The 25427-nt window shown below is 37.7% G+C and overlaps 1 protein-coding gene across 6 annotated transcripts in view; it reads right to left on the bottom strand.

Moving 5' to 3' along the window:
- Nucleotides 1-947: 947 nt before the first annotated feature.
- Nucleotides 948-25427, bottom strand: part of LOC106055840 (beta-hexosaminidase-like) — a 46763-nt gene continuing 22283 nt past the window's right edge. For 5 of the 6 annotated variants that reach the window (XM_056027059.1, XM_056027060.1, XM_056027057.1 and 2 more), the window contains 15 exons: nucleotides 24291-24400; nucleotides 23986-24096; nucleotides 22182-22297; nucleotides 21940-22037; nucleotides 16950-17055; nucleotides 16664-16779; nucleotides 16073-16213; nucleotides 13475-13631; nucleotides 11685-11902; nucleotides 9888-9972; nucleotides 8972-9209; nucleotides 8132-8236; nucleotides 5445-5592; nucleotides 4688-4831; nucleotides 948-1994 (listed from right to left, as the gene is read on the bottom strand). In XM_056027059.1, coding sequence (XP_055883034.1) covers nucleotides 1847-1994; nucleotides 4688-4831; nucleotides 5445-5592; nucleotides 8132-8236; nucleotides 8972-9209; nucleotides 9888-9972; nucleotides 11685-11902; nucleotides 13475-13631; nucleotides 16073-16213; nucleotides 16664-16779; nucleotides 16950-17055; nucleotides 21940-22037; nucleotides 22182-22297; nucleotides 23986-24096; nucleotides 24291-24400 — 2041 coding nt within the window. In that variant the 3' untranslated portion in view covers nucleotides 948-1846. The remainder of the gene's footprint in view (nucleotides 1995-4687; nucleotides 4832-5444; nucleotides 5593-8131; nucleotides 8237-8971; nucleotides 9210-9887; nucleotides 9973-11684; nucleotides 11903-13474; nucleotides 13632-16072; nucleotides 16214-16663; nucleotides 16780-16949; nucleotides 17056-21939; nucleotides 22038-22181; nucleotides 22298-23985; nucleotides 24097-24290; nucleotides 24401-25427) is intronic. The other variant, XM_056027058.1, reaches the window with a different exon arrangement.

Here is a 25427-nt window from a genome sequence, read left to right as displayed (position 1 = left end):
AATTTAAAAAAGCTATTTTCTTCCAATCGACTTATTAAGATTTACGTAGATTTGTAATCAAAGACATGGCCCTGCATTATTGTTATCAAATCTGACGATGCAGACTTCGCCATTGTTTGTAAAAGCTTTATTTCATTTCTTTGTCCTACGTCTGAACCATCTTGAGAACTGTATCATTTCCTTGCATCTGTCTGTTAATCCAGTCTTGTATACGTTAATCAAACTGTCTATTGCGTACGCCATCTGCTGCCACGGGTTTTCCATCTGAGAGTAACATGTCTCAGCTGGTCCTTACACAGTTTTCGCATAAGGTTTCTGATTAAGTCGCCTTCCTAAAAGCTCAAAAAAAAAAGGCCTTCCTCACCCAATGCAACTGGGGGAGAGGGAGGTGTGGTTGGCTGGCAAAGAACGACAATCTCAATGATTTGCAGGCTAAGTTTTATTTTATTTCTATTATAGACTTAAGACCTGTAAAAGGCAAACACAGAGCATAGTGTTAATTAAAATAATCTCATAAGAACAGGTGTAGGTGGGCTCAAGCTTAAAATACTACAATTTGCAAATCTAAGGACAATGTTTTTAATTCCGAAGATTAAGGGTGATTGTAGTGTTTCACATGACTATGCAAACCCAGTTGCGACATGCATATTTTCCGAAGTCTCTGACTTATTATGGATATCGCGATATATGGATGCCAGTTATTTGTCGATTTGGATATAGAAACAAGTAAGTTTTTATAATGAATTGCGTAATTATATTTTGTTTCTTTTTAATTATTTTTTTTTAGGGCCTGTTGATAGAGTTGCCGTTCGATTTACTTGAATAATTTGAAGAGCCTTTTACTTTTTATGAAATTGATTTAAAATAGGTGAAACCAATAGATTGTCATCATTTAAAAATATCTTTTTTTTCAATAGCTCATTAATATGCAAATAAAGAAAACAATATTATTCGGCATCAAGTTTATTGGGTTTCAACATTCTTTGAGATCATTGGCACAAATACTGTAAAACAACGTTAATTGGTGAATGCACTCAAAATAATAAGTGACTATAACTTAAATGACTTAGAAAAAACATGTTTTCTAGATGTTAAACATTGAATGATATACATAACAAAACTCATGCGCATATTATAAACCAATAACATGATATGTCTCATCCCCGAATATTTGAATTGAGAGCTACAGTTAATACAACGGTATAATACGGGATGGTCACGCTTTGTTATCAGTGCATCTACAATAAAGAAATGCCCTTGTACCTTTGCGAACTGGTCACTTCATTAAAAAAAATGCCCTTGTACCTTTGCGAACTGGTCACTTCATATGTCCCTCAGAAAACTCTGCGCTCCATAGACCCTAGCGCTTCTAGTGGTGCCACGTTTCTCCCTCAAAAGTTGTGGTTAGCATGCTTTTTCAGTGCATGACCAAAGGTTTTGGAACGAGCTCTCCATTGATCTCAGACAAAATGCTTCACTACATTGAAGAAGAACTTTAAGACCTATCTGTTCACAACTTTTAGAGATTAGTTTGTCATTTTAACTCTTGCCCGTCAAGTTATTGTCGCGCATTGAGCCTACATTGTGATGTTCACAGCACTTTTAAAAAGAAAATTAATATTATTATTATACTTTTATTATTATTTTTTTTTTGTTTTGTTTTTGGGTATCATTATCACATATTACAAAAAAGTTTAATAAAAATGGTTTAAAAGCATGCAATCAGTCAACTGCACACACACACACACACACACACTAAGGCAATGAAATCATACACACACTCAAACTATTCCTCCGCACGCTCAGACGTTTGCATAGGTGTCACCATCTCGGACAATCATCTGCTCTAGTAGACGCCGTTCAAGAAATTAGCAAGTAATGTAAAGTTAACGCCCATGGCGACATACATAAGAGACGCCAGCGAAGAAGGGGAGGCCTGGTTGTAGTCTTCAAACAGAGTTATCTGTCGGCTGTACCTGGTTCCAAACGGCGACCTGTTAAAAACAAGAAATACTTTGAGAGACTCAGCGCTACAATATTAGTTTTATGTGCTGCGTTTATCTAGATTCAGACCAAGAGTTAAGCAAAACCGGAAACTCACTACAGAGACCAAAATGGACGACTACCTTACTAGATGGCAGTTGTGGACTAACTAGGCGAAGCAAGAGCGAAAATTGAAATAATTTCACTTTGTGGTGTATCCGGCGGATACTGAAAATGACATGACAAGACAGCGTGTGTAACACTGATATATTTGATAGAGCAGGTCTTCCCAGCATCTTTACAATCCTTAGACAACGCCCCCTGCCCTAGCTTGGCCATATTCGCCGGATGGAGGATGATCGTATCCCGAAATTTATACTTATGGACAACTCACGACAGGCGGAAGAAAAATTAAACGTCCTAAAGCAGTGGGCATCAATGTTGAGAGGCGGTGACCAAGAAAGCTATGAACATTGAAAAGCAATCCCCTCACTTCTGTAAGAAAAGCGTGACAAATGAAAAATATCTGGTTCCTTTGACTGTTGACACAGTATTTCCAAAACGTTTTCCTTAATGGAACACTTCGCTTATTTTTTTTTAGAGAAATTAACTCGCGTTAATTATAGCAGTAGTTCTTGGAGCGCCTGGCTTTCGAACCGGTGGACCCGCGTTCGAATCCTGGTGAAGACTGGGGATTTTTAATTTTGGGATCTTTGGGTGCCTCTGAGTCCACCCAGCTCTAATGGGTACCTGACATTAGTTGGGGAAAAGTAAAGGCGGTTGGTCGTTGTGCTGGCCACATGACCCCTTCGTTAACCGTGGGCGACAGAAACAGATGACCTTTACATCATCTGCCCCATAGATCGCAAGGTCTGAAAGGAGAACTTTACTAAAAGGGTAACTAGTTCATGGAACCCTAATAGTTTGGGAATCACTGCTCTAAAACAAATGCCACCTTAACCTGCGATATACTAATACAGGAGTGTCACTCAATAATGGGTCTCATTCTACGGTCACAAGAAAAAGTGTTCTGCGAAATGAACCAAAGTTGTTCTACCAGATGAACCATTGTTGTTCCACAAGATGAACCATAGTTGTTCTACGAAATGAACCAAAGTCGTTCTATGAAATGAACCATAGTCGTTCTACGAGATATACTCTAGTCGTTCTATAAAATGAACCATAGTCGTTCTACGACTGATGGAGACTAACTAATTGTATTTAATACAACATATTCATCTGTGTCATATTTTGTTTAAATATATGAGTTATTGCTTAGTTTCGTGTCGCGCTTGGGTGGACATTGTCCAGGAAACTGTTTAAAAAAAAAGGTAGTGATCATTATGTTCTGGACGGCCAGCGAAACTTGGGGGTCAAGACCCTGAACGTTCCTGTGTTTACAAATAAACTGGGCAGCAGATACATTAAATACATTATAAGGAATATTCAGAGGGTCAAGAACTATTTTTGTCTCTACTGGAGTTTTATTAAGAGAGACAGAAAGACCAGACATCAGGGGTCATTGGAAGGTCCTTTTAGTTTACGGTTACTGTTGATCACGTTTTAGAGTCAGTTACCTCCTCCAAAATCTATCCCTTAGTCTGTTGAATCATTGGGGCAAAACACATGATCCATCGACTGCCTTTTCCATTTCTCTCCGTCTTTGTCTTGAGTATAATTCTTTTTCAATTACAGGATAGTCCAATTCTATTATGTTGTCTTCCCATCGCTTTCTGTCTGCCTCTTCTTCTTTTTTTCTGGTACTGTTCCCTGAAGGAAGATCTTAACGAGCCTTGAGGACCTTTTGTGATATGGCCATAAAGTTTTCGTTTGCGTTATCTGACAGTAGTTCGAGGGTCGTCGTGGGGCCCTACTGCCACTGTGATCCTGTTTCGAATCCCCTCATTTGAGATGTGGTGACAAGGATCCTTCTGTAGGATCCCAACTCTATTGCTAGGATCCTCCTCTCTAGTTCTGCAGTCAGCGGAATTCGCAACAATATGACCATGACCAAGAATCGCAAGCTTATTATTTAGATATATATATATACAATTAACGTATGTGATTTTTTTTTAAGGAATTTATTTTATGATTGGAACCTATTAATTTTCTTTGACCAACTGTATTACTTCAGTGCGTGCGTTACTTTGAGAGTCAACTGAATAATATGAATAACTCAATTCTCAAAAAAGGCCTTAAGGTATTTGACACCTCTTCTAGGGTTGGTTGGATCACTTCGTTATTTGGTACCTACCTAATGTTATTTACATTAAATAGAATAATGTTACCAATTAAATCAGTCTCGTACCGTTGTTGATTAATTGTTGATAATTAATTTTAACTTTTGTAATCAGGATTAATAAATCCCATCGATGTTTAAAATTTAAAGATTTATAAAGTATTGAATAATATGTGACTTCAATTTTTCAATTTGATAACCAAATTTGGGTTAACTTAGAAAAGGTGAACTGAGGCATGAATAAAATGAAAATATAATAAACATTAATGTTCATTTCCATGAGGAACTATAAACAAATTTAGATTGTTTCAAGTCTATTGTCCGACAGTGATTTAATCACACATTTATTAATTTAAAAAAAAGTTAAACTATAAATCTATCACATGAGTCAAGAAAAATTAAGTTAGATAACAAAATGTTTTTTCAATGTAATTGTTATTTTTAAATCATAGTACTTATACTTACCGAGTTCTTAAAATCAAATTTTTTCCATTTTCCACTTCTGTTTCACCTGAAATAACCCATCGCCATGTTTCTCCTCCATTATCTGAGAATTCCACCCCTAACCCTGGAAATTCCACAGTCGTCTTCAGGACTTTTCCATCCACACTGTAAAGAGACAAAAATGTTTGTTAAGTAAACGAAAGATTTTCGGATTGTAAAAAAAAACAACAACTCTACAACACAGTTTTCATCTACATTTTTAACTTATTCTCTCCTAATTGACGATGCCAACTTTGATTGGACATCCATTTAACTATACTGATTTTAGATTTATAAACTTTAATTTGTGTTCTGTAAAAAGAGCATTCAAATTGTGAGTCTGGTGTGAATGTACACTTTGGTTTCTTATAGTTATAATCTTTTTTATTTGGTGTAATGCACAAATTGTAAGACAAATTTCCATACGGACAATAAAGATTATTATTATTATTATTATTATTATGTTAGAAATGAACGAGTAGTCATTCTCTGGCGCTGCCAGGGTCGAGTTTCGATAAAGAGAAACAAAATTATTATTATTATTTTTATTATTATTATTATTATTATTCTCCTATAATTCAATACCAAAGATAACATTTTCTGATAACAAACACAAAAGTCATTGAATTTTAATCAAACAAATGAGCGAAATGAATAATACTATGGAATCGAGGAAAATAATTAAGGGAGAGAAAGAGTTAAAACCCTTTTTTATAGACTATCGGGTTTAGGTACATACATTGCCCCTGGTGGTGGTATCCTGTATTTGTAGCCGAGTCTGTCCAGCCTGGCCAGCTCTTTATGACCCAGTGTGTTGGCGAACTTCGTCCAGTCTTCGTTCATTCCTTCCTGCAGCTTGACCTTATCTGTCTCTTTCTCCCAGTAGGCTGAGAATATTTGGAACAAGAGAGTATGTTGTAGTCAGTAAGCTAATAGCATTCGAAACATGCAATTTTGTTTTGGTCAGTAAGCTAATAGCATTCGAAACATGCAATTTTGTTTTGGTCTGTAAGCTAATACCATTTGAAACATGCAATTTTGTTGTGGTCAGTAAGCTAATACCATTTGAAACATGCAATTTTGTTGTGGTCAGTAAACTAATACCATATAAAACATGCAATTTTGTTGTGGTCAGTAAACTAATACCATTCGAGACATGCAATTTTGTTGTGGTCAGTAAGCTAATACCATTCGTGACATGCAATTTTGTTGTGGTCAGTAAGCTAATACCATTCGAGACATGCAATTTTGTTGTGGTCAGTAAACTAATACCATTCGAGACATGCAATTTTGTTGTGGTCAGTAAACTAATACCATTCGAGAAATGCAATTTTGTTGTGGTCAGTAAACTAATACCATTCGAGACATGCAATTTTGTTGTGGTCAGTAAACTAATACCATTCGAGACATGCAATTTCGTTGTGGTCAGTAAGCTAATACCATTCGAGACATGCAATTTTGTTATGGTCAGTAAGCTAATACCATTCGAGACATGCAATTTCGTTGTGGTCAGTATGCTAATACCAATCGAGACATGCAATTTCGTTATGGTCAGTAAGCTAATACCATTCGAGACATGCAATTTCGTTATGGTCAGTAAACTAATACCATTCGAGACATGCAATTTCGTTGTGGTCAGTACGTTAATACCATTCGACACATGCAGTTTTTTTGTAGTCAGTAAACTAATACCATTCGAGACATGCAATTTTGTTGTGGTCAGTAAGCTAATACCATTCGAGACATGCAATTTTGTTGTGGTCAGTAAACTAATACCATTCGAGAAATGCAATTTTGTTGTGGTCAGTAAACTAATACCATTCGAGACATGCAATTTTGTTGTGGTCAGTAAACTAATACCATTCGAGACATGCAATTTCGTTGTGGTCAGTAAGCTAATACCATTTGAGACATGCAATTTTGTTATGGTTAGTAAGCTAATACCATTTAAAATATGCAGTTTTGTTGTAGTCAGTAAGCTAATACCATTTGAAATATGCAGTTTTGTTGTAGTCAGTAAGCTAATACCATTTGAAATATGCAGTTTTGTTGTAGTCAGTAAGCTAATACCATTTGAAACATGCAATTTTATGGGTCATAATAGTCTGAGAACAATACTGGAAACATACAGGAACAGTTTGGGCCTTGTGGGAGAGTGTGAATCTTGGCTAAATTTAGGATTATGGCCTTCCAGATTTTTAAGAATTGCGACTCAACTTTAATGGGTATCAGACATGAGGCGGTTGATTGGTCGTGCGCTGGGAACATAACACGCTCGTACACTTCAAAGCTGCATACTATATCAGGAGGCCCGAACAAGACTCTGGCCCCAAAACCCTCCTATAAAACAAAAGTATACGGAGAATTGTCTGATCTGGAAACCACTCAGATATAGGATTACTGATCCGACATGTAAAATGAGGACGAAGAAGAAGAAGAATCTCAGTGGCTGACAACTCTGATATATATGAAGACGGAGGATTCAGCCTCTTTAGAAACATCTAGTAGTTAAACAAGATATGCTAAGAAAGGGAAGTGAACAAGGCCCCCAGCTTGGGTGAGCTTTGTAGTTGTTTTTTTTTTTTTGTTTTATCTCACTCGGGGTGGGGATGAAACAAAAAGTCCGCAACCCAAATTACCCAAACCAAAAAGTCCGCAACCCAAATTACCCAAACCAAAAAGTCCGCAACCCAAATTACCCAAACCAAAAAGTCCGCAACCCAAATTACCCAAACCAAAAAGTCCGCAACCCAAATTACCCAAACCAAAAAGTCAGTCATGCCGTTCCACAATGGGGGCCGACATCAGTGTCTAGTTAGCTGGAGTTGCGGTCCTTGCATGGAACAGGGGTAGTTACGGTTTAGGAATTATGCACTACGCTGTCCACGGCAGATCAGCTCTGCCCGCAGTACACTTGTGCCCACGGTATCCGTCCACCCGCCCTACTGTGCCCACTACAGATACCAGAACTTTGGATCGAGACTCCACAAGAACGGTATCACCGGCGTCCCTCTACCCGCTAGAGCGCCACCTCCAGCTGCAGAACCTCAAGCCAGGACACAGCCAGCTGCGACCCAAGCAGGACAACCAGCTAAGTTCAGAAGACAAAGTGACATAATATTATTAAGTGCAAGAGTGATGATTAAATATAGTATCATGAGGCAAACTCCCCATGGTTAGCGAGCCTGCCATTGAAAGAGGTTCTATCTAAGGCAAAAAGCAGAGTGGAATGGAGAAAGACGGTCGACAAATCTTGTGTAGTCCCAACGGTTCAACAGACAAAGGGATAGGTGAAGGTGATTATCTCAATGGCTGACATTAATAGCTGTATTATCTCAATGCCTGACTTCTCAATGGCTGACATCTCCATAGCTCTAACTTCTATACGGGGTATGGACCTATCATCTAAATGAGTTTAAAACTCACCTTCATGCCACGCCCTTTCTGCTAGCGCCAACATTTTGGGCAAAAGCATGTAGTCAGTGATGGCCTGAGACCTGAGCAGTTCGCCAAACAAACTTCCTTGGATACCTGGACAACAAAGAAAAAAAAAACAATTTAGGTAAATGATCAGGGTTAAAGTTCAAGGAAACACATACTATCAACTTAAAAGAAGTTATACTGTTTTTCTTCAACCCAGTCAATAAAGTTATTATGGCATTGTCAAGATTTATCCATTCAAAGACTCAAAACAATAAAACAGTTGTAGATTTAGATGTACAACAAGCAAAATATAATAAAAATCCTTTATAAGATGAAAACCAAAATTACCTAAAGGGGAAGAACTCCATTCTTAAAACTAAATCTATCAATAATGTACAAGTTAGTTCCCTTATTTGATATCAAACAAAATATTTAATTGTCATTAATTAATTGATTAACTTTTTTTAATGATTCATGTTTTGTTAGCTACAATAAATAATTGTTTAACATATAAACTTGATCGGAGAATGTGTGAGGGAGAAATAGCGTTAACAATAGTTTAAGGGAACTAAACCCAACAAAGTTAGCCATATCTGTGAAAACTGATAGGATTAGTTTTCCTTGTTGGTATCAAACAAAATAATTAATTACCAGTAATTAATTGACTATTTGGTTACTTTTAAAAATTGATTCATGTTTTGTCTATATCAGTGAATAATCATGTGAAGTTTCAGCTTAATCCGAGAATGGGTGAGGGAGAAATAATGAGTAAACACTTTTTACCAGAGAGATTGACAGACAGAGTGAGTTGATATAAGCTTTGTACTAAAAACCTACTATCACCTTCGATATTATCTGGCTTCTCCAAACGGGGGCAGTCCTCTTCTGTATTCCCCCCTTCGCAAATGTTGATCTCTCGCCCGCTTCTGTAAGTGTCTGCATTCATGTAGAGATTCTCTGGCAGAGTGACGAACACTTTCTTGGTGTCCGAGTACCTGGTGGCCCAGTACAGCCCACTCTCCATGGGATCGGGTTCGTAGGGGTGGTCGAAATACAAGTTGGTAGCTGGCGTCAATATGACCTATGCAAGAATAGCAAAGTTAGAAGACTAATAACTACCAGGGCATACATTTCTGGACTTCTAGTTGTATGTTGAGGAATATATATATAAAATAAATAAATATACATACAAAAATAGAATGTTTGGTAGGTTTAATAAATTTAAATAAATTAATGAGATTAATTAATGACTTTCTCAGAGCGATATGTCTGTGTGTCTGTACGTTATGCATGCCTGTCTGTGTATAAGTATCTGTGAGTGTGTGTATGTGTATGTCTCAGTTGTCTGCCTATAAGAATATGCGAATTTGTGTATACATAAGTATCTGCGTATGTGTCTGCTTGTAAGGATCTGTGAGTGTGAGTGTGTTAACAGATTTAAGTATGAATTTGTGTATTTGTGTCTGTGTGTGAGAATCTATGAGTGTGAGCTCTTTGTGTAAATATATTTGAATGTGTGTCTGTGTATATGTGTCTGTGTAAGAATTTGTGAGTGTGTATGTTTATGTATCTGTGAGTGTGTGTATGTATGTCAGTATCCGTGAGTGTTTATCTGTGTTTAAGTATAGGCCTATCTGTGAATGTGTTTCTATGTGCAACCTGGATACAGACAAGGTTCCTAGCACTTATACCTGCTTACAAACAAGTATAATGGCATATATAGCTGTTTAAAAGCAAAGACACAAACACTAATACAGACCTTATATCCACTATTTGCAAACTCGTAGGCGTGTTTGTGAGTCCCCCATTCCCAAACGTTATTCCAGGCGTAGACGTAGATATTTCTGTAGTACGCAAAACACGTACAAACAAAATAAAAAAAAATACTTTAAAAAAAAAAAAAAAAGCTTATCTAATGGGAAGAACAGCGAAATCAATGCCATATCTATCACTACTGAAATGTTAAACACCCCTGTTCTATATAAACTAAATAAATATTTTTACAGGTTAATTTTTTTATTTAATTCGTGAATTGTCTTTGACTAAGAATAATAGTGCAAGAGTTTAACTTGATCCGAGAGTACGAATTGGGATAACAAAATGTGTACCAGACAGACAGACGGAGTGAGTTAATATAAGCTTTGTAAAATGATTAAGAGTGTTAATTCGTCTTTTCACACAAACAAACAAACAAAGGCTGTACCTTTTCAACCATTTTTTTTTAACAAGCAATATAGGTCAAAAGGCACTACGCACATGACGATACATACATGCTTCATATATAAAGGCAGAATTGGGGTCCAACTCTTTAATGATAGAAAATGGTGGGTGAATTATAACGAAAAAAGGCACTACACTAACCAGGGCACGAACCTGTGACCCTCCGGTACGACAAACTCTGTCAAGCAGCAACGCAGTGCTAAGAGCAGTTTGCGAACTAGCCACTTTCTGACACTAGCCACTAGACCATCTTTATGATCTGCAGCACTCTCAAGCATGTATTTGCCTCCCAGTAGTCAACTGGTCACATGCCCCGCTCGGCCACACACACCTGTCTTCACCAACAGTTTTTAACAGTGTCGACACAGCTCGTTACATATATATTAGACAAACAATAGCGCCGTTATAACTGTATACAGAACAATAGATCAAGCTTATATTCAATTTGGTGCTACAAGTCAACGACCTCAACAACACCAACCATGCAAGGCATCTTCGACAAATCAAGAGCATCGAGGCTCACGACCATTACATAGGACATGGGATTTAAAACGAGCTTATGGACTTGAATGCATCAGAATTAAAAAGGAAAATAATTTTTTTTAAAAATCTTGCTAAATATTGTTCCTTGACTGAACGCCTGCTGTCATTCACAAAGAGCAGATATCCTACATGGACTTATTTGGTAATTGTTAGTTTTATTGCAAGTGTTATGATTCTCCTGTGTAATTAACAGTTACTTTTCGACCCCAGCGGGTTTAGAAGACATTTATTATTACGGTATCTAGTTTGTTGATTTTTTTAATGCATAATATTTTTGATTCATTAGTTACGTTTATTAACCTTATAATGCAAAATCTTTCATACAGAATAATTAAGATACATTATGTAATGTAGTCAAGCGGCCAATAGTACAGTGCCTACGTAGGGTGCTATGTTTTGTAATAAAAATGAGGCCTAGACCGTTAGAGGTGGACGAGCCTGGGCCTCTTATCGTGATGTGGTACGGTATAGGTGTCCCACATATGACGCACGCCCAGGGCCCAACGCATAGCTTATAGCTCTGTATACAGGGCCCGATTTTGACTTCAAAACTCCCTAAGCTACATGAGACATGGTGTCTTCTACTGTTTTGAACGATATTGTATGTTTGTATTGTATTTCACTTATAAGATTTCGAAAACAAGATTAATAGAGATACTGTAATTTTGAATATTATAGATAAAACAATAAGGTGAATTATTAATGTAATAAATACACGTACGAGAAAAATGGTTCGTTGGTTGTTTCATAATCAGTTTAAAGGGAAGTAACAAAAAAAAACCACGCTACTTACTTGTTAGGGAAGTTATCTCTCTTCATTGGCTTTCCCTCAAACGTAATCCCGTCTTCCCAGGCAGCGAGGTCAAGGTTGTAGAGCGAGGTCATGTTGGCTATTTGTGTGACCATGTAGGTCTTGAGGTCAGTTGTCACTCCGCTTAGCTTCAGCCTCTCGCAGACTGGCGACTTCTGCCAAGTTCCGGCTGGTACCTCATCCCCACCAAAGTGAAACATCTAATAGAATTGGAGAGGGGTGGGGTAGAGAAGAAAAAAAAAAGATAAAAGGGAGGTAATTGACAAGTAACTACCAACTAGCATCTTCTATGCTTGACCCATGTTAGGTAGTGTTTGTTCAGTCTAATTCAACATTATGAGATAGTGCAAGGGCGTTAGCAATAAGTATTCCAGATTTTTACAAATCTTGTGTCAACACAGTTCGTCTGTCTGGTAGAATATTTATATATGTTATTTCTGCCACGCACATTCTCCAATCAAGTAGAAACTTCAAAATAAAACATTTTATTGACTAACAAAACATAATTCAATTTAAAATTATTTAGTTAGTCAACTAGTTATTGGTAATTAGTTATTTTATTTGATAGCAAATAAGGCCAATAGCTTCTGTATTATTGAAATATTGTAAGTGCAGAGTTCTTTCCCTTAGATAAGCTTTTATTTTAAAGAGTTTTAACAGAATATTTGGTTTTTCTAGTTTGTCAGTACAATAGATTAGCCTGGTTCAATTTTATTGCTTCAATTTGTTCCTGTGTGTTCCAGCATGGGAGGTAATCGGTATAGAATGTCTCTTATTGCCAACGTTATTATTAGTATTATTATTGTAGAATTTTACTAGAAATGAACCTATTTTCTGCCTCTGGTACTGACAGGCTTGAGTTTCGTTATAGGGAAAAAATTCATTGTAGTCCCCTTAAAAAAAAATTTGATGATGACGTAACAGTTCTGCAGCAGTACTCTCTATGACAGGTAACAAGAATATTCTTCGAAAGGCTTGGGTCTCGGATGTGTTTGCGAGGTCAACATCCACCCTCCCCGCGGTGAATAAAACAAAGAGGCATAATGTATTTCAGACAACTTCCATAGTCACTTAACCTATAAGCTTAGAATTTTATGTTAATCTTTTTCACTTTTAGTTTTTCCTATATTCTGGGATAGTCATACCGCGATGTCCATGATCATTGCATTTTTTGGTCGATAAAAAGTAAATCTAGTCAAAATTCACCGTCTTGTCAGTAACAAATAGGTCTATCCCAGTATAGAAGATAATTGGTTGACGAGAATTTTTCGTGGTGAGTATTTGTAGTAAGGGGTCCTATTTTTTCCCATCAGATCATGTGTCAAGGGCCTGGTGCTGAGGTATCAGTTTCGCAACTAGATTGTGTGACATTGAGGTTCAAGATGAGCCTTTCATAGTTTTCAGTCGTAATAGCTCGTTCCTTTATAGCGGTGACAAAGTCCTCTGTTTCAGGGTAAAGATATTCAGCTGTAAGCCATACTATATAAAAGAGATGCCTGAGATTAAAGATATTAAGTTACACTAGAGTTAGGTAATAGTTGCAATAAACACTACGGACAACAGCTTTGATTGCATCACATGTGGCAAAGTATGCAGGTGGCAACCGGGTCTGTGTGGTCACGTGAAATACTGCACTTATACTGTATCTCTAGAATCGAAGACAGTGCCATGTAAGGTTGCATCCTATAGCAATTGTAGGTTCCTGGTCTAGGAGACTGAATAGAAATTAGAAGCTTCCAAACATCCCAGTTATAAGTACAGTACATACTTACTCTAAGAGGACTTATGTCTCTGTGCATGGCATATAAAGCGTTGATGACCCGGCTGATGAAGGTGTATGTTGACCTAAGACATGGGTTCATAGCGTCATCAGCGAATGACTGGACAGACAGGTAATCAGACTGGTCCTGTAGATCGTTAAGTAGATACCTAAATATGGACAGAGTAATACAGTAAGAGCTTTCTGGTTATCAAAAAACCTGTAAAATTTACACTATGGAAACACTAGTTAGGACACCTAATTATATATATAAAACAGAAATCGACCAATTCACGAATTTTCAGGGCATTTTTCGAACTGGCTCGCCTGTAGAATATACATTTAATCGACAGCTACTTTAGTTCCTTGTATGGGACTACAAGGCTTGAGAAGGCACCACGGTGTGAAGTGCACACATACTGTGTTGCTATCACAGAACGAACTGAAGGAGGGGAGTTGAAGGAGATGTACTGCGCTTTGTTTCCGAATCGAGAAATCTCGTTGATGGCCATGGAGACAGAAGCTTTTTATCCTTTGCCACATACATTGAAGAGTCCGAGGGGAGAACCTGCTATCTAATGTAAGAGGAATGTCTACCAGGCGCGGTTGAAGGATATTTACAGTTGCACCATTAAAGCAAAAATTCTATACGTATTTGTCTATTTTTTTACTTCACTTTGAACTGTATTTAAAAAAAAAAAACTATTGTACAAACAAAAATTGTATAAAAAGTGGTGGAGTTTGACAAGAATAAAGAAAGTCACTAATGTCATTTAACGAAAATATTAGATATCATAGAACTAAAAAATGCATAGCCTACGGACAGAGGGCTATATCCGGCCTAAGGTGCGGTCCTATCGCCCCCCCTCCCCGAATTTTTTACTGCCTGTGCAAGAAATCGGTACATTAATGCATCGTTATAATAAATTAAAATGGAAGAAAAAGTAATGCATAGGCCTGTAACACACTGGATATTTATATAACCCACTTGACGAAAATGGTTGGACCTTATTGATTTAACCAGATCAAAGTTAAGGCTACCATGGGGCTAGGAAAGTTCCTTGGTCCATATATTCATGGCAATGTGGCAAAAGAAGTTGGGCATAGCTCTATTAAAGTCACACCAGACTTCAAACTGAATTTTCATTTAATTAGACCAATAAAAATTATCTTTTCTTATCTTATGGAGGTCGGACGGTGATTTCAAAAATGGGTCTAACGATTTTCCTAGAAATTTTACAGTTGATGTGTATCGCTGAGAGAACAATTAACAACAATTAGCTCGTTGGCCAGATGAGAAAAACTCTAGTTATAATTTTTTTAAGTAATAAAAAAATAAATATAAATTTGGATAGAGACTAAACCTAGGTCTAGATCCTACATAAGTTTTGAAAGGACTATCGTGTTCTTGAAAGGACTATCGCGATCGGGAATATCCGAATGTAAATGCTTATCATTGATATATGAAAAGGTGTACTAGATTATCTAGATCTATACATTCACGTTAACAAGGATTCTTTCTCGGGGGGAAGGGGGCGGGGTAAAAAAAAAATGTTTTTAAATCTAACATTAACTAAATTTAAAGAGAAAAACAATCGCTCAGTAATTTGCATAAAGGTGGTATTGTGTTTTTTAAAAAGTATTTTAATATTTTTCTTGTTTTTATCTTGGATCGACTGAAAACTTTTTTTTTATCTTGGATCGACTGAAAACTTTTTTTTTTTAATCTTGGATCGACTGAAAACTTTTTTTTTATCTTGGGTCGAAAACTTTTTTTTTAATCTTGGATCGACTGAAAACTTTTTTTTTTTAATCTTGGATCGACTGAAAACTTTTTTTTTTAATCTTGGATCGACTGAAAACTTTTTTTTTTAATCTTGGATCGACTGAAAGCTTTTTTTTTAATCTTGGATCGACTGAAAACTTTTTTTTATCTTGGATCGACTGAAAACTTTTTTTTATCTTGGATCGACTGAAAACTTTTTTTTTTAATCTTGGATCGACTGAAAGCTTTTTTTTTAATCTTGGATCGACTGAAAACTTTTTTTTATCTTGGATCGACTGAAAACTTTTTTTTTATCTTGGATCGACTGAAAACTTTTTTTTTTAATCTTGGATCGACTGAAAACTTTTTTTTATCTTGGATCGACTGAAAACTTTTTTTTTTAATCTTGGATCGACTGAAAACTTTTTTTTATCTTGGATCGACTGAAAACTTTTTTTTTTATCTTGGATCGACTGAAAACTTTTTTTTTATCTTGGATCGACTGAAAACTTTTTTTTATCTTGGATCGACTGAAAACTTTTTTTTTTAATCTTGGATCGACTGAAAACTTTTTTTTTTAATCTTGGATCGACTGAAAGCCTTTATTTTTTTTTTATCTTAGCTCGACAAGGTCCTGCAACACATTCTTAAACCTTTGAGATTGAAACAGAATAGCTTAATTTCAGCTGCACTAGAGATCCCTAAGGGATTAAGGATACGTTTTATTTAAGCGTCCTTTACTAAAAGATGACAAGATTCTAGGTCTCGTAGAGCCAGGACTCTGGCTTCCGTTTAATGTTCACTTATCTTTATTTTCCGTCAGGTCAGCTCGTCTCCTAAACTCACCTGGTAGCCTCGGTGACATTTAACATCTCCATTTTCTTAAACCTTGCCAGCATGGATTTGATGGCAGCGTGGCTGTGTCCGGGCAAATCTATCTCTGGTATCACCTCAATGTGTCGTGCAGCGGCGTATCTCAAAATATCTCTGTGGGGTAATAAAATAGGCTGAGAGCATGAAAGGGGCAACAAAGAGCCCTCCTTAGGACCTTACATTTGTATACACTTGAGAGCGAGAAATTTAAATTCCCAAATGGGGATGTTTTGGACTCAAAATGCAAAGAACAGGAAATATTGCAAAACAGCCTCTGGACTGGAACACACAGGGAGTTAAGGAATTGGAGACCAAAGCAAGGAGGAGATAAAAAGCACAAGAAGTTAAGGCAACAGGATGGACATTGACCAACTGTTGGGATAGCCCAGTTAAGGTGTCAGGATGGACATTGACCAACTGTTGGGAATAGCCCAGTTAAGGCAGCAGGATGGACATTGACCAACTGTTGGGAACAGCCCAAAGGTACTGACGAAGAGAGTAAAACTTGTGCTGGGTTCACATTTGTATGGGGGGGGGGGCACGCTTACTTGAGATCCACCTTACCTGTAGTCCTCTACTGTATAAAAACCAGTACCCGGGGGTCCTGAGAACGGTCCTGAGCCCAAGAATGGCAGGAGACATTTAGTTTCTGTAGGATCATGACACCGTGATGCTCCAATCTATTAGAAGGAATTAAAAAAAAAACAAAAAAAGAATCAGCTGTGGTGCCTTAATAGCCCAACAATAAACTACTGGATAATGAAAGTACATTGGAAGCTGATAATTAGATTTATTGGTGACTATCTTCTAAGGCGCGACACACAGAGAACATTGCTTCTGCCCATCTCACCTCTGTCAATTCTTCTAGTCCAGGTATGGCCAACCTCCATCCCTCATCATCAGTTAAGTGGAAGTGGAGCTTATTGAGTTTATACATCGCCATCACATCAAGATATCTGCAACAATAAATTGATAAAGGGGAACTTCACTTATTTTTAAAAATACAAATATAGACTTAATTGTGCTAATTAACCTTTTATTTTCAGAAAGTTGCAATTGCATATTCCAACATTGGATTAATGGGTCGTTGCCTTCTTTCATTAAAAGCCAACTCTAGAAAGTTGCAAATAGAGAAAAGTTCCCCTTTCAGACCTCTGCTTCTATGGCCAACGGTTAACGAGCAGTGTGTGTTGTGGACTGCTTAACGACTGTAACGACCCGTTTGCTTAGCAAAAAGAATCAACCTTAATAAATCAGGCCGAAAGGTGTGTATTTAGAGTCTAAATCTAGACTATTTTCCCAAATAAATCCCCCAGAAAGGTGTGTATCTAGAGTCTAAATCTAGACTATTTTATCAAATAAATTCCTCAGAAAGGTGTGTATCTAGAGTCTAAATCTAGACTATGTTACCAAATAAATCCCCCAGAAAGGTGTGTATTTAGAGTCTAAATCTAGACTATTTTACCAAATAAATCCCCCAGAAAGGTGTGTATTTAGAGTCTAAATCTAGACTATTTTCCCAAATAAATCCCCCAGAAAGGTATGTATCTAGAGTCTAAATCTAGACTATTTTACCAAATAAATCACTTAGAAAGGTCTGTATCTAGAGTCTAAATCTAGACTATTTTACCAAATAAATCCCCCAAGAAAGGTGTGTATCTAGAGTCTAAATCTAGACTATTTTACCAAATAAATCCCTCAGAAAGGTGTGTATCTAGACTATTTTCCCAAATAAATCACTCAGAAAGGTGTGTATCTAGACTATTTTCCCAAATAAATCACTCAGAAAGGTGTGTATCTAGACTATTTTACCAAATAAATCCCTCAGAAAGGTGTGTATCTAGACTATTTTCCCAAATAAATCACTCAGAAAGGTGTGTATCTAGACTATTTTCCCAAATAAATCACTCAGAAAGGTGTGTATCTAGACTATTTTCCCAAATAAATCACTCAGAAAGGTGTGTATCTAGACTATTTTCCCAAATAAATCACTCAGAAAGGTGTGTATCTAGACTATTTTCCCAAATAAATCACTCAGAAAGGTGTGTATCTAGACTATTTTCCCAAATAAATCCCTCAGAAAGGTGTGTATCTAGACTATTTTCCCAAATAAATCACTCAGAAAGGTGTGTATCTAGACTATTTTCCCAAATAAATCACTCAGAAAGGTGTGTATCTAGACTATTTTCCCAAATAAATCACTCAGAAAGGTGTGTATCTAGACTATTTTCCCAAATAAATCACTCAGAAAGGTGTGTTCCTAGACCATTTTACCAATCTCTTCACCTTCTTTCATCCCTCACTCTTCGAGGACATACATAAGCGGCCGGGCCATTCTAGTCTCAACTGGAGTTTTCAGCTGGAGCTGGCACCTACCAACACTGATGCTCACGCTAAAGGACTAGAACAGTCTACAGCACCAAGGCAGAGGAATAAGCATCTGAGAGGACTAAACCTAAACGCAGGAACATTAGAGTTATGTTTATAAACTGTAGGGCACTCATATTTGTATCATCAGCACAGCAACATGATGATTTGATTATATCATTAATTCGTAGACATATTGCTTTAGGCTTCATTATTATTCTTCCCACCATTCGTATCCCTTCCCTTTTTATTTTTGTATTACCTTAAACCTTTTTTATCTTGTTAACAAAAGAGATCCTCTTCTGTATTGTACGCTACCTGTGTGTTCCAAACCTGTAATGCGCACTGGTCTATGGTGTCGTTAGAAACCCCTAGACTCCCTAGACCTAAAGTCACGCAACTAAATTATTTTAATAATAAACTGATTTTAATTACACACAACCTCAGAGGCGCATGACATTGGGGGGCTTTTCTCAGCGGCGCATGACAACGACCAACAGCCTTTACTTTAATAAATAAAGCCAGGTGCCCATTAGAGTTGGGTGGACATCCCAGTCTTCACCAAGATTCGGAAGCCAAGCGCTTAACAACTCAGCCACCGCGATCTAGAATGTTGCACTTTGTGTTTATTGTGTTTACAAATGAGTACCATTGCAAGGAGTACGTTAATAGCTTGTCCCTCTTTGTTTTTCATTGATTACATTAATATTATGACTTAATGTTCCCCGTGATAACTTTATCATTACGGAAGTTTCAACCTGAAGTCACTTAAGATACATTATCATTATCCCGACAGTCAACAGCAGACATGCTAAGTAGATGCGATAGCCAGCTGAAATAGTGAAAAAATTGAAAAAAAAACTTTTTTTTTTTATTCCTTAGCGTTTCGAATATAAAGAGAGAGATAAGAAAGAGAAAGAGATACTAGAGAGAGAGAGAGAGAGAGAGAGAGAAAAATATCTCATAGACTAAATTAATATTTATCAACTTGTATTCAATATTTTTTTTTCCAAATCTATTAATTCAGTAGTAGAAGCCACAAGTCATTGACAAAAGGGCAAAAAGAAGGATAGAAATATATTGTCAAGAATCTATTTGTTTGTAAAATGTTTGTAAAATGTTTTACATGTTTCGGATGTTCCTTCAGAGTTGAAGATAGTTTACTTCCTGATCCAAACCTCCCGCATGACGACGGGGGATGGGAGTGGGCAGAATTTGAACCCTCGACCATCGATAAATCCGATTCGACAGTCCAGCGCGCAAACCGCACAACCATGCCGCTACTTGCCCTTTCTCTCCAATCGGAACAAAACAATACCTGGACCTTTATGTAAGACTAGTAGATCAATTCTTTTTTTTTCATCTAAGCAAGTTGTTCAAACTAAATGCAGCATACTGCCCAAGGCGATTTTGTTTTTTTGTTTAGTCTTGTAGGCATGACTCCCGGAGTCCATTGTTTCCCTGCCTTCAAAACTTTTAGAACTTCATTGTGTCTGACGTGGACAGTCAAACGCGCATTTCAAATAAATTAAAAGAAAAAATTAGTCGGACGGGCCGATATTGAAAAAAGCTTTTGGGCCGTTTAAAACAAATGTTGAAAGCCTTCGAGACCCTTTTCAGAAAATCGCGCCCACAGTTTGTAAAGCGCTGGTCTATTCCTTTAAAAAAAAATCATAATTTATTCAACACCCCTGCAGATATAGTATTTTATTCTATTCCCATTCCCTTTCATTTATTCACGGATATTTTTTTGTATGTTCTGCTTCCTGGTACAGTCACTCGCTAGCAGTGTCAAGGTCTTTCTCCCTGTACCTACCCACCTCTTTTATGCCTTCAAACATGCTAGACCTATCTTATTAAAACAAGTTCATGTTTTTATTATCCTCTCATGCAATCTCTGGGACACTAGACCTAGACACACGTTATTAACATGACAGGCGCAAGAAGAATACAAATCTAATCCCAAACTTTTTGTCTATGCGACAGTTTAATGTATTGGTGTCAGAGTATGACCGAGGCAAACCAATGTGAAACACGTATTGCCCAGAACAAAAGAATACAGGAGAATGAAAATAGAACCGAATTTATTTCTGTCTTACTAATATTGGAGGCGCGGCGGTGGCTGAGCGGTAAGGCGAGGTAGCTGAGCGGTAAAGCGCCTGGCTTCCGAACCGGGGACCGGGGCTCGAATCCTGGTGAAGACTGGGATTTTTAATTTCAGGATCTTCGGGCGCCCCTGAGTCTACCCAGCTCTAATGGGTACCTTGACATTAGTTAGGGAAAAGTAAAGGCGGTTGGTCGTTGTGCTGGCCACCCTTGTTAACCTCAAGGTCTGCAAGGGGAACTTTACTTTTTTCTTTTTTTACTAATAGTCCCAGAGTGTTGCCATGTTTGTTGTTTAACTAGTTCTTCTTCTTCTTCCTCGTTCTCATTGTTATGTTGGAGTGTTCAGATGACTTGACAAATATATGAGATGAACTGCTCAGTGGTTTCCAAATCAGGGAGCTCTCCATATAGTTTTCTTTCTATCGGGGTGTTTTGGGGTCAGCGTCCTGTACGGGCCTCTTGGTAAAGAATGCAGTTATGAAGGACATGGTCAGCAGTCTCTGGTGACACTCCACAAGGGCAGATTTCACTGGTTCCAATTTTGAGCTTCAGGTACGTATGTTGTCTTATTCTGTTGTGTCCGGCCCTGACTTGTCGGGATAGCTTTTTATATGCGTCATCTTTCTTATGATTAGGATGAGAGCTTGTCCATTTCTCATTTATTTCTTCTGGATAGAGTGCAACGTTTGTCTACATAGTTCGTCCACCGTGGTTCGATGATGACCACTTTTGTCATCCAGGGTGCTGAGGGCTTTGCACTGTGGCTGGTGAGACCTATGTGAGCCCGGAATGATCAGCAGCACACACACTGGGCAGGTTATTCCAGCTAGAGCTAGTGTCGTGGGCCTTGCTTTTCTTCTCTGGCGTTTTTCTTCTGCCAGCGTTGTTCTATTTTCCGCAGCTATTTGTGCGCCAGTTTTCACAGCGCGACGCCATGATGCTCTGTCTTGCGCTTCTGTCTCCCAGTTGGTTAGGTTAATGCTGAACGCTTTCAGAGAAACTTTGAGGGTGTCCCTGAAGTGCAATGTTTGTCTTACTAGTGAAGAACGAACCAAACAAAAAAAAAAAAAAAAATTCAGTCCAGATTCACTTCAACTCGAGTTTTGTGGTTACAGTTCTATGCTTTGTCATGGGTCTAACCTAGTGATGATCAACCTACGTCCCGCGGGCAATATCCTGCACGTGACGCGATGCTATACATTCCTTTTGAACTTATCCCAAAGCGCCAACTGAATCTGTAAAGACTTGGCTCCATTCGACTCGACTGAATTGTTAGTTCTGAGTAAGTCATCCACATTCAGCGCAAACTGATGTGAAAAATAAATCTAAACCTAATGAAGGTGATAAAGAGAGAATAATAGAATCACCTGAAAATTTTTTCTTTGCTGTGAAAATTTCTGGCTACATCGATCAGAACTCCTCTATATTTATATCTGGGTCCGTCTGATATCACAGTTTCTGGTATCTAGACATAAAAGTATACAAATGAATTCCCCGAAAACAAAGTTTTATTTAGAAATTAAGCCTTAAAAAAAAAGATTAAGTTAAACAGAATCATTTCTATATTCTATTCATTATGACACATATGTCCGGTATCAAATTGACTTACACTGCCATCTTTGTCTATCAGACTAAGTAGGGTCTGTATGGCGTAAAAGGCGCCTGCAGGGTGCGACGCCTTTATTGTGATGATATTGTTGGTGGGAGTTACTCTAAGTTCGTAATCTGGGGGCACAAAATGTAGTGGGTTTAGTATAAAAAACAAAAAACATTTTTCATTAAATGTAAACAGAATTGGAGTGTGATAGGTTCGACAATCAGTCTATGCAAAAAAAAAAATAAAACATTACTCAGTTTTCACGGCTGAATCAAGCAACCCGTCCCATGCTCTAATGCCACTAATGGTTTTAACGGAGATTATGTTTAGAAATTAATTTTTGTTTTCGAATACCTCCACCAGGTGTAGGATACCTCAAAGTGAGAAACTTTATACAAATGATACTCAGACCTACATTTATATAAGACCTACATATACAAGGACTTATATATAGACTCTGAATACATTCGAAATAATAACATAGGACCTATATATACTTAAGATCGACATATAACTACGATCTTCATAAACAGGATATATAAGGCCTACATATACATAGTGTCCCCATAATCAAAGGGCCTAAAAATACATACGACCTACACATACATAGGGCCAACATAAGCCTAGAGCAGCGGTTCTCAACCTTTTAAGCTCGGCGACCCCTTTTTAGAATCCCCAACTCGGCCGTGAACCACCCCTCCCCCACACACAGCAAAAGAAGACTAGACAAAAACAATCCATATTTTCGATGGTCTTAGCCGACCCCTGGCAAATCGTCAATCGACCCCCAAGGGGGGTCGCGAGCCACAGGTTGAGAACCCCTGGCCTAGAGGGTCTGCATATACATAGAACCGACTTATATAAAGCAGTTTTACATCTTTTTATTTATGCATCTGCTTATTTATTGATTCATATTTCTTCGTTAGACGCTATGCCATAAAATGACAGTTACTGCCCCTATTGTTATTGCACGAGAGCTAGGTTAATAGAAGGCGAAGTTTTAATTTTCATTATTCTCTCCCCTTGTTTGGCCTGGATCAAAGATTTATAGCTTTTGGACCTTTTTTTTTCCGAACTTTATTTTAAACCTTTTCCTTCTTCTCTTGAAAGCTTTCATCGGACTAATGATACTTATAAATCTTTGGTGTTTGTTAACTAGACTTTTCCCACCCCCCAAAAAAAGATAAAGAAGTGATCACATTGATAGTGAAGCATTAGACGTTGCACTTGATGTGTAAAAGTATAGACAAGGACGATGTTAAGTTTGAAGTTTCATATCACAGGAATAGCAAAGTGTTAGACATACAGACCATCAGTGGAAAACGGGGCGATGCTGAGAAGAAAATGTCTGTCTAATCAATTTGCGTAAATTTGTTTTATAACAATAATTTATTTTTTAAATAAAATCATCAATTATATAGATGAAGGATTGACACAGTGTTTCACATGACTACGCAAACCCAGTTGCGACCTGCATATTTTTCACCATCTAGTGCAGACAAAGCCGTTGTCCCCCGGTGGTCTATCAAAGTTTTCTTCCAGTCATCTGCGCATGTTTTCAATAAGGGTTTTTCTTTGGGTCTCAAATGTTGCGAAATTCACATTCCACTATAAAAATACATAGCACAGGTTGGGTGTCTTGCAATGTGTCACAAAGATAAGCCGGTCGCTTAATGCGATAGAATGAATACATTAATAATATAGCCTACGCTTATAGCCCAAAAATTTGCATACATTTTTGCCGCTAACAGCGTTGGTATCTATAAAGTTGCTTGTCTTAATGGGAAATGAGATGCTTAATTATCAGTGTACTCACTTTCCTCAATAGGCAAGGCTCGCCCTGCGAGAGACAACTCAACCTTCTCCTCCAAGAATTGAATGTAATGGCTGTCCTGGGCTTTCAGAACCATGGTCATGCCCCATATATCTGCAAGGGACAGAATCGGTCAACAATGTGGATATTTCGATTGGAATTGCTTCTTCTGGTAAATAGTGATTAATATTTATGATTAACCACAGTATTTTACAAGCCACTATTCAAAAATTGTTTTGGGTAGTTTTAAGTTTTAAGTTGTGGTAAAGCTGGGGGTGTAGAAGATATTTTGTAATGGGGTGACTTACCGCTCAGAAATTTGCCCTCATTGGCCAGACGTGGGGCAGCAAAGATGACCCAGCTGTTGGTCAGCACATTCACCGCCGACTGTTTGTTGTATGTCTGGATGCTCAGTGGCCTGGGCGACAAACACTATATTATAAACATGAGTGGTTTGTGTTTAATGCTTCCGAGTATGGATTTTATTTTTGATAAATAATAATAGAATGGACCGGCCTCTCTCACTCTCTTGATATCCTGCTAAGAACAGCTGCTGACCGTAAAAAGTGGGCGAGCTTTTGTTACGCGAATAATCACAGCACAATTACGACGAAAGTCAAGGAACAGATGATGATGATGATGATGATGATAATGATGATGATGATGATGATAATGAGTATAAGGTCACAGGGAAGTATGGCTACACTTTGTGGTTTCAAGGTCTCCAGTAGAGATGAGAATTGAACCCAACTTTTAAAGTTCGGGTTTCGGCTCGTTCGGTTCGGGTTCGGTTGGTTCGGGTTCGGTTGTTTTCCAATTTCTAGTCTACAGTTTATTGACGATGATACATTGGTCATGTATGAGATGTTCACTGCACTGGCTGACTTTGAAAAAGAAATGATTATAAAAATATGCACATTTTTAAAAAGAGCCAGGCGTGTGTGCTTAACTTAAGAACCAATAAGTGTCCCAAATTACTTTCAATATCGGATCCAAACTAGACGACCTTGCAATACAGTTGACCCATGAGTACATAATAATGTCAATGGCTGAGAAGCACTAGCTCTCGATTGCTCGTCATGACGTGACGCTGTTGAGTGTCGGGTCACGAGATTTGAAGGAAGGAGAGTGGCCAGGGTGAAGGAGCTCCGAACCAACAAAAGCTGAGAGAAGAAGTAGGCATATCTGCATCTGATCAAACCTACCCATGCCACGTATGCGGCCGGCCTTTCAAAGCAAGGATTGGACTTGACAGTCATCTTTGAGTCCACAGAATATGAGAAATGTGCTCATCTTCGATCACGAAGGAGGAGCTGTAATACATAATGATAGATAACCACAGATCCCTTGACCTTTAAGAACATTTTATTTCAAAAATCAATGTACTCATCCTGAGTTCTCTGGACAGCACCTCTAATTAAATTGTCGTACACAGATATAAATTT

This window comes from Biomphalaria glabrata, chromosome 4 (assembly GCF_947242115.1).
Source record: "Biomphalaria glabrata chromosome 4, xgBioGlab47.1, whole genome shotgun sequence".
Taxonomy (NCBI): Eukaryota; Metazoa; Mollusca; class Gastropoda; family Planorbidae; genus Biomphalaria; species Biomphalaria glabrata.
The sequence above is the reverse complement of the archived record's forward strand: the minus strand, read 5'-3'. Positions and strand labels throughout refer to the sequence as shown.